General features: G+C 36.6%; 1 protein-coding gene and 1 long non-coding RNA gene across 3 annotated transcripts; one reads left to right on the plus strand and one right to left on the minus strand.

Annotated features, from left to right (window-relative positions):
* Window positions 1-4,406: 4,406 nt before the first annotated feature.
* On the plus strand, window positions 4,407-11,765 carry LOC116178991 (sterol O-acyltransferase 2-like). Of its 2 annotated transcripts, none has more exons than XM_031498679.1 (8): window positions 4,407-4,545; window positions 10,100-10,158; window positions 10,202-10,360; window positions 10,413-10,561; window positions 10,613-10,752; window positions 10,805-10,953; window positions 10,999-11,275; window positions 11,320-11,765. In XM_031498679.1, exons 2-8 carry the CDS (start codon window positions 10,112-10,114, stop codon window positions 11,746-11,748), a joined length of 1,350 nt encoding a protein of 449 aa, XP_031354539.1. In that variant the 5' UTR covers window positions 4,407-4,545; window positions 10,100-10,111; the 3' UTR covers window positions 11,749-11,765. The 2 variants fall into 2 exon arrangements, with proteins under 2 accessions (XP_031354539.1, XP_031354540.1); XM_031498680.1 differs by lacking the exon at window positions 4,407-4,545 and adding an exon at window positions 5,089-5,237.
* Window positions 6,721-8,102, minus strand: LOC116179002. Its single transcript, XR_004146934.1, has 2 exons — window positions 7,909-8,102; window positions 6,721-7,854 (listed from the first exon to the last, which is right to left on the minus strand). It is a non-coding gene; the product is annotated as an uncharacterized LOC116179002 (long non-coding RNA).
* Window positions 11,766-15,330: the final 3,565 nt, after the last annotated feature.

The following is a 15,330-nucleotide window of genomic DNA, read 5'->3' on the forward strand; positions in this document are numbered from 1 at the left end:
CTATCATTTATTGTTTGTTTATAAAAATTTGATTAATTTATAAAGATGTCAAAATATACAGTTATTACAGTTCTAGAACAACTATGACATTTTATTCCTTTGTTACTGGTCAATAAATATCAAACGTATTCTAAAGACAAAGGTCGTAAAGTCATTTAGGACAAAAAACTTCAACAACTATACAGGATAATCAAGATTAGCAGTATTATCAAGTATAAGAGGTCACGGATCCAAATTAGCAAATGCATCGCGAATCAAATACGCAATGATTAATAACTATTGAGAATCGACTGATTAAAGATCATGAAAAAAGTTTGTAGAACAAACTTTAAAATTTGTTTTTACTCGACAGAGGAATGCCTATTGTTTTTAAATCGTAATTTTAAATTTTCTTTATAATGTAACGTAAATTTAATTACTTGCTTCATTTATTTTTAACTAATTAACAATAAACTTACAACAGTCTTGAAATGAATAGATTTATAACAGTAAAATATTATTTATCATTATTTATAACAGCGCGAACTATTTATTACTTCGTCGTCAAAAGTGGAACCGGACCGAAACGCAATTTGTTTGTTTATATAGCAAACGCCTTCTATTTCTCGAAAGGTCTCAAACGCTTCCGAAGGCATCCAACTATTCTAGAACGTTCTCGAACAAACACGTCATATTTTTCGAAAAGATTACGTCACATCCGCCTTCGTTCTTTAACGCCGAGTACTAATATTTCATAGCCCCTTGATGTCTATCGAGATTCGGAATCTGGAATGTTCACTACAATATAGTATCTACAATTATGTTTGTAGCAGGCTGGAAAAACTTATAAAATCATCCAAAAAGAAAGAAGCATCTTTTCCAAGGCAGCAGTTCAAAGGCTAAAAGGACGAATCTACCCTCCAAAGATAGGGGTGAAATTTGTAATAAGAAGGAATAAACTTTTAGAAAATCATGCTAAAAGGGAACAAGTTAAAAAGTAATCGTAAACGATTTACATAAAGCGCATTTCCACTTGCATTCATTTCCCATTTATAAGATGCAACTTCTGTTAAAATCGTAAAAATCCGGCGTTGCACATGGGCAATCCATTTTTGACGTGTTACTTCAATTTCAGTTTATGAGAAGAATTTCATTTCAATGCTTTTCTAAATAAGAAAGTTGGAACTGCGCATGCGCAAACCTAAATTTTAAAACTAATGTTAGATTTTCCTTTGTTCCAAACGCCTAAGTATCAAATTTCACTTAAATGGTGCCATAGATAAAAAAGTTGGCACTGCGCATGCGCAAAAGAAAATTTTGAGACTGGCGCTCGATGATCCTTTATCCCAAGTGCCTTTGTATCAAATTTCGTTTAAATTCTTCCATAAATAAAAAAGTTGGCACTGCGCATGCGCAAAACCAAATTTTGAAATTGGCGTTTGATTTTCCTTTATCCCAAATGCCTATGTATCAAATTTCGTTTAAATTCTTCCATAAATAAAAAAGTTGGCACTGCGCATGCGCAAAACCAAATTTTGAAATTGGCATTTGATTTTCCTTTATCCCAAGTGCCTATGTATCAAATTTCGTTTAAATTCTTCCGCAAATAAAAAAGTTGGCACTGCGCATGCGCAAAACCAAATTTTGAAATTGGCGTTTGATTTTCCTTTATTACAAGTGCCTATGTATCAAATTTCATTCAAATACTTTTATAAGTAAAATAGTTTGCAATTCGGTTTATAAATGGTCGAGATGCGAAAAGGGCACTGTGAATTTTGAATCGATTCGATTCAACTTTTGGCATTGCGTATTATTATGGCTAAAGCTATGCCCATATTGAATTTCATGCAATTCAGTTCATAACTAACGGAGATGTAAAAGCGATCGAACATTTCTAAACAAAGTTATCGTTCACACGGACAGATAGATGGACAGACAGCAAAGGAACAGACGGACAGACCAGCATGCAGACGACAGATAGCAATGCAAAATTATAAACGATCTCTAGGTTGCATTGTCTAAAATCGAACCTCTACGCACTAGTAAAAACTTTCCTATCACCATTAATTTTACATACGGCTAGCTCTGTAATACAAATTTTAATTACCCTTTACTTTTCGGGAGTTTGGCCTTCTCTTTAAATCTGAAATTCAGAACCTGATGCTATGGTTTGATTGAACTCAAATAAATACGCACGTAAGATGAATCGATTCATCTTAATCAATCTTCTTTTACATCCACCTTGCTTTAAAATATTAGTTTTGTTCTAGATTTGCCGATTATGCCGTTTTTTATACATAATAAACTCCACGTACATTCTCCTATTCAAAATATCTACACACCCCTTAATGCTAAACCAGATAAGGAATTGTTTCAAATTCCCAACTAAGAAAAAAATAACGTTTGTGTCCTTTGTGTGGATTCGATTATTATCACATAATGCAATACATATCCGATTAAATTTTCATAAGTCGGTTCCATCAGGAATATTACTTACAGTTTTGGATGACACTGGTGTTTTCATCAGCTTACGATGTCTTACCTTGAAAAAAGGAACTGAGAATTTAAGCTCAATTGATTTAATAGCGTTCTGGTGTGTAAAAGCGTTGTATACAAACCGATAGTTTTTTCTCGTAATTTTGTGAACACAAAATGTTTTTTCTCCAACGGTTTATTCGGGTAAATCTTATAGACTACCCCTGCTGTAATTTAGACCTACTAACAGTTTATACTTCTACCCCGCTCTTTAAAACTGTGCGCTTGCCCTTTAGCGAAAAATAAACGAAATGTACTTAAAACTCGCATTTTATCGCAATTAGAAATCGTTTGTAGATGCCCACCTGCATTTCTGAAACGGAACCTATAGTAGGGGAGCTAACACGAAATCCACTGAACGAGAATGATCAAAATTTTAACCGATGGTGTTCCATTTTGCCCTATCAGAGTATGCTAAAATCGATCGTCTGTCGCCTCAGGTCATACGACTTAAGGCGCTGCGGGTACTTCTTGTGGTACCAATTCTGAAAGGTTGTTTTTCTAAAAAATAAGTTATATACCAAATGAAAACGTTGATAATAGCTCTTAAAAAAATATTTAAAAAAATCCCGCGCATTTGGTAACTCCGTAAAAAAACAATTCTTAGTCGGTTTTTCACGAACTTTCTACGGATATAACTAGGTTACGGTGGGACGAATGAAGCTGATTTTTTTTACAGACTCATGATAGGTACTACTAATGACTTAACGGTGTTTCGTTTTTAAATTTTATCTCTAATTACAAGATTATCTTATTAGCTTAACATTATAAGATATCTTATAATTAGAGAAAAAATTTAAAAAAGAAACACTCTCATAGTCATTGGCTGTACCTACCATTAGTATGTAAAAAAAATCAGCTTCATTCTTCCAACGGTAACCTAGTTATATCCGTACAAAGTTCGTGAAAAACCGACTAAGAATTGTTTTTTTACGGAGTTATCAAATCTGCGCGATTTTTTTAAATGTTTTTTTAAGAGCTATTATCAACGTTTTCATTTAGTGTATAACTTATTTTCTCGAAAAACAACCTTTCAGAATTGGTACCACAAGAAGTACGAGTACCCGCAGCGCCTTAAGTCGTATGACCTGAGGCGGCAGACGATCGATTTTAGCATACTCTGATAGGGCAAAATGGAACTCCATCGGTTAAAATTTTGATCATTCTCGTTCAGTGGATTTCGTGCTAGCTCCCCTACTACTAGTGAAGCCGTTGAGTTTCCCTATTGAACTAGAAAAAATTGTTTTTAAAACTGCAAAGCGATCACCCGTTACATGGTCCACTCAAATAGTTAAGGGAGGGGCTGTAAGAAGCGGTGCATTAACAGCTCGCAACTCAACCAAAAACCTCACTTACCCTCGTATTTCGAAAAATTAAAAAAATCTCACTCGAAATTTTTTTAACGCAAAAATATTTAAACGTAAATTTTATAGGTAGAGTATTTCTTTTTATTTTGTAAATGTGAAGATAAATAAACAAAAGCGATCGAGATATGGAGAGTATCTTACAAAATTAACTAAAAAATGTTGCGATACAAGCGACCTATCGACATCGGACGTCATACTCAATTGCGATTAAAAAAACGTTATTATCTGCGTCAAACATTCTATTAATATTATTTCAAAATAATTATTTCAAAAATTCTTTGTGATTTGCATTAATTTAAAAGCGTTTTTGGAGGTTCTGATAGATCCCCTGAAACTGGAAAAAAGATGAAACGAAAGTATTTCAAATTAAATGTCCATACTAAATGCTGTATGTTGAGTAGCTTTCCCTTTTTCCAAATAACGGCATCACTTTTTGATTTTGAGTTGCAAAAATTCTACAATCTGCATTCAACGGAGTAAAACTTCCCGCTGGATTTTGGACCGACTAGCCGATCTTCATTAATGGGTAACAAGTACTGATAAGATTATTTAGTGTGGAATTATCTTGAGGAACGCATTGTCGATGTTACGTTTGAAAGGAAGTGGTTACCAAAAGTTGCTTCTAGTACCAGTACTGTGTTAACCGTGGAAGGTGTACTTAAAGGTGAGCAGTTACGTTTTACTATTGTTAAGGCATACTTGAAAGTTCGCCCGCACTCCACATTTGATAATAAGTACAGTTTATAAGGTCAATTGTGAAATGTTATCAAACTTATCGCTCCTTTTTCTCATTTGTACACGTATCGGTTATTGACAAGATTAAAATCGATACAATGAACTGCAGTTTGGCCCATAGAACTAAACATAAACAAAGTCAAATTGGACAATACGATTCCGATAGAGGAAATTTGACCCCCTTGCTTGCTTCTCATCGTTTTCGTCTCCATCGGGTTTACCTCCAACATTAACCCTCAAGGAAAATTTAGATTTTCCTGAAGTCAAGAGTAAGGATTACGTTTGGCATGTGTGCGTTGTAATGGCGCTCTATCAAAATTATGTGCCAAACTTGATAATGATACCTACTTCGTCATCCACGATACAAAATACGTATCAGATAACCAAGCAATGCGTCACTTACACGTGTTTTTAAGGCTCTTCCTCTAGAATTGAATTTTATTATACCTAAATTTTCCAGTAGCTATCGATAATTTTGTATGAACATCGTAACGGCTCCTGATGCTGGACACGAAATTTTTGGATTTTTGGACAAGCACTGCATTGAAGAAATTGACGTGCAGTGCATTCAAAAATTGAAGTTCATTAATACATTAGTTAGTGCTCGTTTTGTGCTGATTTGTGAGTATGCTCCCACCTTTTGTGCGGAGATACTGGTAATTGTGCCCGGTTTGTGTTCATTTATGAAAGTCGAAAAGGGTCGTTTCAGTGGTCCCAAAATTTGCGTTTCCACTTTAATTTTTCAACTTTCTTATCTACTTCCAGTGTAAATTTTTGCAACCGCAGAATTAATTCCATCCTCCAATGAATGACGGTCGCTGAGAAAAATTAAAAATAAACCGCCATTTGGGAGAAAGGGATGGCTCCCAGATTAAACATTTTGAACCACCTCCAGTTTATTTGGAAAAATGTTTATTTTAGATCCTCGTATACAATTGTATTGACATAGCTAATTGTTAGCGCATTTTTTAAAAATTAAAAAAAATGTGCTATTGTTTGCGTTTTGTCCGTCCGTCCGGACCCACTTCTACCGTTTTGAACTACTTCTAGGGGAATGGTCCTAGAGTCCTAGAATTTTTTGCAGTAGGTAGCTTATACCTTGAAAGTGTGCCAGACGGCCATCAAATTTCGCTGCCTAAAAGGGGGACCACCCTCACAAATTATTTCCTAAGATGCTGTTCTTGAAAGTAAAACGTGCATAACTTTTACATACGACAACCAATAATGGTCTCAGATTTTGCATACGCATGCCTTTAGTGGTGGCAAGTTACACTTTCGAATAAGGGGGGGGATTAAAGACATGTTCTACCCTTCATGGTAGTGGAACTAGTTTTATCCTTCATGGTACTCTAATGAAATGTCTCAACGAAAGGAATGAATTTCTACTAACCATAGCCCTCCTCCTCGACCTCTTATCGTGATCGGATATATTCCCTTATACCTCAAGAACGGATTGTCGGAAGAGGATACTCACAAAGGGCGATTGAGAGCTCTGCAAGAAATATATCCATTAGTGATGTCAAAACAAAAACTATTTCGGTTCAAAAAAATGCGCTTTATCTGCACGAGTTGTGTACAATTTTCATTTTTTAGATTTTTAGGATTTTCTGAATTTTGTCTCTTTTCAGGACCTTTCGGTACTTGAAATTGTTATAGGTGATCCAAAGGGCTGCGTAGGGCAAGAGAATTTTTGTATTTTTAACTTGGATTCCGTTTGTAGAAGGCGTGCGGTTGCCTTTTCGAATTTGGTTCGTAGAGATACGAAAGTACATTGAAGGGATTTTCCTCTCATGATTCTTTCTTGCATACCGCTACCAGGCCCTTTGCACTTTCGTAATGGGCCTCTAAAATATCCGGTACTCCGCTGCTTATCATAATCTCGACTTATGCTTCTTCGAAGTCGTCCCAGAGCTGGGGAATCCCCGTCTCTTTAAAATTTTCACATTTGTAGGAATGTTCCTTATCCAGTTCGGTCAGTGGGTTCTGGTTAAGTTTCATAATCCGATCAAATCTAATTTGCTGTCTACGGGTCTACGGGTGCGTGTGACCCAGGATGGGTAGTAAAGGTATTTCTTGAAATGTCTTGCATTTGTTCCCATCGCTGTTCCCTTGGACATTAAAATCGCTGCCCCTTGGCTTGCCTTCATTTGGGATGTTGTCTCGTTCGGACTCACCGGAGCTGCGGTTGACAGGGAGAAGTGCGGGCGCTTGTAAATCTTCTTGGATTCCTGGCTCTTGTTACAGGTCCATGATCTGTGAGTGAGAGCATTCTCTGAACGTTGGTAGCTCGAACCGCTCCGCAATCAGCTTCTCAATCTCCGTACAATAGTACGGAGATTGAGAAGCTGATTTTAAATTTTAAGTTTTAAGCACTTGAAAACCTCGCACTTCACTGGGATCGGAACCCTTGTGGTAACGCGGCGCCAATTCGTTTGGTCCTTCGAGCCGAATGACATTGATTCTTCGAGCCTGATGACATTTGCTTGTTCGAGCCGGATGGTTTACATTAGGCCTTACAACCATACGCCCAGTGGCACACATTTTGAGGTGATCTCAAATGTCCACAATCTGAAGATGGGAAAGATGACCACGGAGCGGTTCGAGCTCGCAACGTTCATGCCATTCACAGATCATGGATCTACAACAAGAACCAGGGACTGAGAAGCTGAGGAATTGGTAAATGCAACAGCTCGCCTTCTACAGACGAAATCCAGGTTCAAGATTTTCCTGCGAGGATATGAAGAGCTGAGACATATGGTATCTCGAAATGCAGGGGAGGAACCGATGTTAAAAAAGAAAAACGCCACCATAACACTACGAGTGGTGTTGGCCGCCAGAACGAGATGATACTAACTGCTGATCCAAAACTACAAGATTCGTGTGAAAGTGTGCTAATAAAAATCTTCAAGTTAACGGCCAAATCAAAAATGGCCTCGATAAAATTGAAGAAAACCCTACCGCGGATGTACTCAGTGAAGCAGTACTGGCGGGCAAACTGTTAACAGGAACTAAACAAACCCTCAGCCCCAAGACACTCAGTCCCTTCCTGGATGCAATAGTACTATAGTACTAAGACTAGCGTACGACCCTAACGCTAGATGGGGGAGTGGGAGATTGCTCTTTCTGCGTCTTTTAATTTCTGTTGAGCATTGCCTTCTCAGGTTTTCGGAAGTCTCGTGATGAGATGTCGGAAATTTGGATTATATTCGGTTATCTTAGCTAGAGCTATCCGATGACACTATAAAAAAAAATAATTAGCTCCGACTAAAGAATGAACTTTTTTATTATTTACCATGATTGACTTCATTTTTTTATCACCGGCGATTAATACTTTATGAACTGGCTGTCGACCTAATGGCGCCCCGATGTCGTCGCTCTGGAATATTCGCTACAATACGGATTTTTTCTGCATAACCGGTTCCGTCAGATGAAACGCCATTCTACTGGCATCTATTCCCCTACTCTAAAATCTTGAGAGGCACCCAGAAGTTTTATAACTATTGCGATGCTGATCAGAACTGTAGTGAGCCTTCCACAAAACCAACAAAATTGTATTTCCCGACGTCAAATAGGAACATTTTCGTACTTTGCTGAATTTTCATTTAAAAAATTCTCTACAAGAAACCTTGTTATTAAAAATAAGCGATAACGGTTTTTCATACCTACGAATCTCTTCAAAAGTGGCAGTTACTAAATTAGTACCAGCAATAAACGAAAATCACATTTAGACTAATTTTTTCTTGTTTGTAGGATGGTATATGTAACCAAAATCCTTTGTTTGGATTAGATTCGTATCAATAAATATAATACAAATTCCGTTTAATGCAAATAATTTTCACGGGTCTATTCTTTTAGGAATATTACTTCAAACAAATTTAATATGCAAATTCCTAAACATAACCGACCACTGCTTTAAACAAATCAAAAAATTTAAAATAACCTAAATAAATATTTACTTCTGATAGCAATTGATCTTATCTCTCCTTGAAAATCAAGGCTTCCTTTAGAAATATGAACACAGATTGCTTCGATAGTACAGATGTGATTTTGGATCACCCTAGTAACGTTATCTTCGTGATGAGTGCAAAACTTGGCGAAAGAGATCACGCAATCAGTCGCAAACCGACTACAAATTTTGGAACTTAATACTCGAGTTCGAGGAGTGAAATTCCAACGTTCCGCTGTGTTGATATTAATTTTGCCGAAGTTATTGAAAAGGCTTTGTTGCAGGCAAACCCATCGATTAATTGTTTTTAAATTCCCTTTGAGAAAGTTGTTTTTAACCAGCAATCCGAAAAAACTTTATCACAATGAGTTTTAATGCCAGTTTATTTACTGACGGTTTGGTTTCAAAAGCGCTCCTACTGCTCGGAATTGTTGAAATCTGAGTAGGTTTTTATCACTCAAAAATAAACGGCCTCGCTACGAATTAGGCTAACGTCTGTTTAATTAAACTTGCATGTAGCGCACACTTTGTCACTAATTTAATTTCAAATACCTTCTTAGCAACGCGATTGAAAAATAGCAACCTTCTTTTTGAGAATTTTTTCACTCAAAATAAAACGTAACTTATCGCTGCTTGATAAACTTTCACTAACGAAAGTTTAAGCGCACCTAAGATGGTACGTAACCGCTCGCGAAATTAACTGCGAGATAATCGTAATTATGCGAAAATAAAATTCTCACACGCAAATATTGCGTGGTGACTCTTTGGAAATCTAACCTCGTATGGCCAAAACACCCTTACAATCCAGTCTCACTAGCGGTTTACCTCAAAAATGCACACCTTTTCGTTCATGTTCGCTATGAAGCGGTATATTTTCGATTGTAGAACAAAATTTAAATTTGAAAATAAAACTTTTGAAATTCTAAAGCGACCACCCGTTATAATGTCTCGTTGTGACACGCCCACAAAATATGCTTTCCCATGTCTACTTTGATTGCTTGGGCGTTTTAGCCGTGTATTCAATAAACCAAAACTCTCTAGTCCCAAATTTGAGAGAATTCTAGCAAAACACCCACGTCTCGTTGCCTATGACAATCCGCGACAAATAACAGTCATCGCTCGCGAAAGCGTCCAAATATTCTTGAGAGATTTCTTTCCTCGCCAATTTCAACGTAAGGAATCAATTTCACTCAAATTTTTAGTAAATGGCTAAATACTCTTATATTGAAAAGAAAAATGAAAATTACGTCATTGTTTCGCGTACATATACCAAGATTTTAACCCTCTGATCATAAATTGGGGTAAGATACTAAATAATATAAAAATTTACTATGGATTCAATTGCATAATCAAAAGCGTCATCGAGATTCAGAGATTCCTGCGTAGTGAAAAATTGCCCTTGGGCGAGGTCAGCGCTTTTTGGTAATTGCAGATTATTTACGAGAGTGTCGCCAAATACCGCCAAAGCTCCCCAATGTTATGACACCGTGAAGAAGTACTAAGTAGACCATAAATCTGAGACGTACTTTTTTTACAGACAGAAAGCACCATGGCTCCGAACAGTTCCTCGCGAACGAGCGGCGAAGTGCAAAAGAAGTAAATTTTTCTTCTAATTGCAGGGCTTAAACTCTCTTTGCAGGAAATATGAGTTTAAGGTCAAGGTTTACCAACCCAGAGACTCGGTTATAACGGAAATAACGCAACAGAAGAACTTGCTCGCCGTCTATCGCATATTTCTTATGGTTTTCCTGGCGCTATGCATCAACTTTTTGTTTCGTAACTGTTTCTATGGAGAAGGGTAAGATGTATTTTTTACTTTCAGCAACTTGACAACGTGCTGTGTGTTTTAGACTTACCTCGAGTTTCGCTTTGGTCTTTCAGAGCTTCAAGAACATTCATATGGCGCTGGCGGGGTGGTTCGTTGCATTTTTAAGCACCGTGTGGTTGTACTACGGATTTAAGTGTTGGGCAATCGGAAGAACTCGAATTATTCCAAACTGTAAGTAAATGCCCTCTAACATGCTCAACTTAGATTTTCGTTGACTTCTAGCGTTCGTATCACAAGTCTGGAATACGCTATGGCTTACGTCCTACGCGTTTCACTTCCTTGCAGTGTTAAATATACCAGTTGTGTTCACCTACAGGTACAACCTTGGTTTCGCAAGCTCAGTCGCTGTAGGAATGGAAGCTGTGAGTATACCTAACCAGCAAACAATTGGAGTAACAAGCCTTCCAATTTTAGATGAGATTATTAATGAAGTCGTACTCGGTTGTCAGAAGTAACGTACCACGACTGACTACGAGTAACCTCATGAAGGAATTTCCGAAATTTTCGCATTACATGTACTTCTTGTTTTCGCCAGCGATGGTCTATAGGGATTCATATCCAAGGTAACCTCTTCCCCCTCAGATTAGCTAATGACTTGTTCTTATTAGGAGCAAACATCCGATAAGATGGCGATTTGTGGGTGGTCTTATGGCGGAGTTAGTGGCCATAATTCTACTCTACTCAATTATATTCGAACGCGGCTACATACACGACTTGAAAAATTTTGGACTGACCACGTATCGTTGGACAGATATTGTCACGATAATTCTAGAAAATTGTTTATACTCAATTTTTGCTTTCGTTATGACTTTCTACCTGGTACTGCACGTTTCGCAGAACATTTGCGCGGAAATCTTACAGTTTTCCGATAAACTGTTTTATGAGGTACGGTTCCTTGTATGCCCAGCTTGCTGAATACTTTTTCGCAGGATTGGTGGACGTCCTCCTCGTACTCCAGATATTACAGGACGTGGAACGTGGTGGTTCATGATTGGTTGTACAACTACGTGTACAAGGACACCTATGAAATTCTCTGCCCCGGAAACAAGTTTATAGCGAAGCAGTTAGTGTTTTTACTATCGGCGCTGTTTCATGAGTACATCTCGACGATCGCGCTGGGATTTTACCTCCCAATATTTATGATATTCTTTTTTGGGTTCGGCAACTACTTGTCGTATCATAAATTCTCCAGCTCGTTCGTTGGAAACCTATTTTTACTGTACTCTCTGACGTTAGGCAGTAGCATAATGTTTACGACAGCCATAATGGAACATTACTGTAGAACAAATTCCGTTCAGGAGGAGATGACCATTTCGAATTTTTTTACCCCGAAGTTATTCACCTGCATTAGTTACTAATAAATGATTTTGCTTTAGACTCTGCTTTAGCTCATCCCGATAACCTCATTTGCCATTAACACTAGCAATGTCGACAATACTCCATCTTACTAGGAAATGAAGACAAAATCATACGAAAAGCTGTAGGAAAACCTAATTGGGAATAGGCGTCGGAATGCTCGAAACTGATCTAAGGAAATTCCCATCTCTGCCACAGAATAAAAATTCTTACTTCAGACCAGGTTCGAACCCCCGACCTCCGCCTATGTAGCCCAGCGCTCTACCACTGGGGTCCGTGAAGTTGGAGTGTCGACTTGAAAGGAATTAAGTTCCAAGTATCTTATAATTTTGTGCTCATTTTGTGCTCCTAATTTAAAATTTTGTGCTCGTCAGGTTAATGAGTAATTCAACTTTTTCTGATGACACTCCAACTTCCCGCTGGAGTGTCAACATCGATATTTTCAAATTTTGAGCTCATTTTGTGCTAATTTGTGCTGCAATTTTTTTCTGATGATACTCCAACTTCAAGCTCTAGTATTCTGGAAGTGGTTTTATAATTACTTTAAATCGTTTAATTATTAACGAAATTACTATTTTTATGTAGCCGTAAGGAGGAAATAAACCACCTTTCCGACGATACCAAACCGGATCCATTTATTCAATTATTTTGCTTTCAAAGAATGTCTGATTGTGTTAGGTATACGGACAAATTTTCCATTTCACTTTCATATTAATGGTAAAATATTTTGCTGTACAGTTCATATTAACGAAGATATAAGATATATTCTATACTTTTGACTAACCCTGTGTATAATATTTTGAGTTTTGTAAGTGTAATGGATATTTAAATCTTTGAGACACTATTTGAAAATAGATTAGTAATGATTATTTGAAAAGTAATAATTTCCTTTGAGCGTTTTAGTGTTTCTGAAGTCGCTCAATTTACTAAAACTGCTGACAAAAGAAAATAAAAACCATTTTTTAAGAATTCCGCCTGAAAAACATTTTTGTGCCCTTTGGCTGCAATTTATACCAAATATGTGATACAATTCTATAAAAAACAAAAAAGTTTCTTGCATAATGAATTTTACTCTGCGCGGATAATTAATGCGCGATTTTGAAGGGCCTGGTACAATTGCACTAATACCAGATTAGTTATGTTAGTTATGTGATATGAGTTATTATATACTTATAATTGGAAGCCCATATCATTCTAGTTTAAGACACCGGTCTAATTGTAACGATATCGTTCTTAGAAAAATAGATATGATGGTGTAAAGATAGAAGAACACGGATTTACTATGGTGGTTTTATCTTCAAAGACTTTAAACCTTAAAATTAATTATTTCCCGTGTTTTACAAACACCATAATTTAATTACATGCACTATTGACAAGCTCTCAATGAAATTTCGTGGCTCTATATTAAACGGATCCGGAGTAAAAAAAATAAATAGTGGAGCCGCGCGGATTATCCATAAACCGTAATATAATAATAATGTCTTCAAACTGCCTCCTAAAGTCACGGCGCTTTTCTGCCTTATCTGTAACAGATAACAGCACAAACAAAAAAGAGGGATAGTGAATGCCATAATTAGTACTCAATCTGAATCAATAATAATTACTTTACACTAGCAAAAGCAAAATTTTGACTCAACCACGGATCGTCCGTACAAATCGGTGTACAAAAACATGAATGTCACATTAACTCACGAAAAACTACTTTACTATCCACAAATGACTAAATTTCTGTACAGCAGTAATGTAATTTACTTAATTCAAAATGTAAATAAGTTAGTATGAACAAATTCTTCGGAGTGATACAAATAACGTAATTAAGAATCGTAATCGGTAACGACAAAAGAAAATTACGTAGGATCAGAAATATCGAAGCGATTCACAAAGCTAATATTCTCCAAAACGTTTCGTAAATACTTGCAGTTAGACTGGAACATCTCCAGGTGTAAATTTTCGAAGTAGGTAATGTAATATCTCACGTGACGTCGCCAATGTCAATCTCGCTAAGATGGCGGATCCAGGTGACATTGCGATGTTATCCACGTTCTCCGTAGATAATATCTAGGTAGAGAATAACGGAAAAGTAATCAAAAAGAGAAAACTATAAGAAGTTAAGAGAGAAGTTTAAGGGAACTTTGAGCGGAGATAATCCCTAAAAAATACGTATTAAGAAAAATGCTTAAGTACATACCTCACAGTAATTACTTGCAAACACAAATATGCAAAGCGTCCACAGCACATCAGAAATAGAGAGAAAATACTCCAAAGAAAGCCAAAACAGGTAGACACTAAATCAAGTAAAAAGTAACGGCGTATCAAGAAAAATTTACATGCAACAAATATGATGGCCAGATCGTCTCTGAAGGAGAGAAGTACAGGGAATATGTATGCAAGAAAAGAAGATCACGACCTCTAGTGGCGAACCGAAGAACTAAGGAAATAACAAATCTACTATAGAGCGAGAGCCGGAGCGAGAATACTAAATTTAAATTAGAGCGTCGAGTGAGAAATATAAGGAGGCACAACTCGATTAATTTAGATGAAGCTTATTCGAGATGCTTCAGTACGTCGGAGATTTCATAAAGAGCAGTCGATTATCGCAGTTGTAGTAGCGTTCGTGTTGTTGAGCGACGTTTAAGCATCAGAGTCGCACGGTGAGTGAGATGGGGAATATGTATCGCAATTTTACATTTCAGTTACGCCTCCAGGGGCTAACTGGGTACTTACGGGCCAGGTGGAATTACATAGGTTACGGGCCAATTTTTTTGCTTCATTTTAAAGTATTCCTTTCTCGAAAATCGATTAGAATATAGTTTTTTTATTGCAGCTGATAAGAGAAACGTGTTAATAATTTATTAATAGTGCAAGAAACTAAATACAGCACATACTTATATATAAATAATATGGCTAGGATTTTAATGACGTTAAAAATCAGCGAAAATGCAAAATAAAAAATGCAATTATGACTTAAAAATTTCGCAAAAATCACATAAAAATTTAAAAAGATGACATTTTAAATAACAAATAAAATTATTGATGAAACTGAATAAGACCGCAAAATTATGTTAAGAAGGGTAAGTGGATTAGGTAAGATAATACAGGAATTTCAGTGGTGGTTCATTTCCACCCTCTGCCGGCCAGTCGTAGAAACTAGGTATCTAAGGTACTGACTCACTTACCGCATCCCAAAGAAATTTAATCCCTTTTAGTGGCCATTCGTTTGTGGATGACTTAAGCACGTTCCAAGAAAACGTTAACTTATGCATTTAGCTTACAATGGAGGTTTTAGCCTTCATTTCTAAACAGGTAAAGATACCCGGAACTACTGAGAAACGAAAAATATTGCATTATGTTTTAGAAATATAAGACTGCATGAAAAATAAAACTTTAACAAAGGTGTATAAGTTCACCAAGAGAAATACCGTAAAATATCAAAAAAATTAGCGCTATTCCTGAAAAATGCAAAAAATTCAAAGTAAACACACAAAAAATGCTAAAAATACCGTAAAAATTAGCAAAAAATGACCCATTGCTCAAAAATGGCAAAGAATGTAAAAAAATGCACCAAGAAGTTGCTGTCATTTGAT

Source organism: Photinus pyralis, unplaced genomic scaffold (genome assembly GCF_008802855.1).
Source record: "Photinus pyralis isolate 1611_PpyrPB1 unplaced genomic scaffold, Ppyr1.3 Ppyr1.4_LG8, whole genome shotgun sequence".
Taxonomy (NCBI): domain Eukaryota; kingdom Metazoa; phylum Arthropoda; class Insecta; order Coleoptera; family Lampyridae; genus Photinus; species Photinus pyralis.

Excerpts from the sequence above, each read along its gene's own strand:
- LOC116178991 (XM_031498679.1), top strand. The coding sequence starts at position 10,112 with ATGGCTCCGAACAGTTCCTCGCGAACGAGCGGCGAAGTGCAAAAGAA. Across the intron at positions 10,159-10,201 it reads AGCGGCGAAGTGCAAAAGAA|GAAATATGAGTTTAAGGTCA; the intron begins GTAAATTTTTCT and ends CTCTCTTTGCAG. Across the intron at positions 10,954-10,998 it reads TATAGGGATTCATATCCAAG|GAGCAAACATCCGATAAGAT; the intron begins GTAACCTCTTCC and ends TGTTCTTATTAG.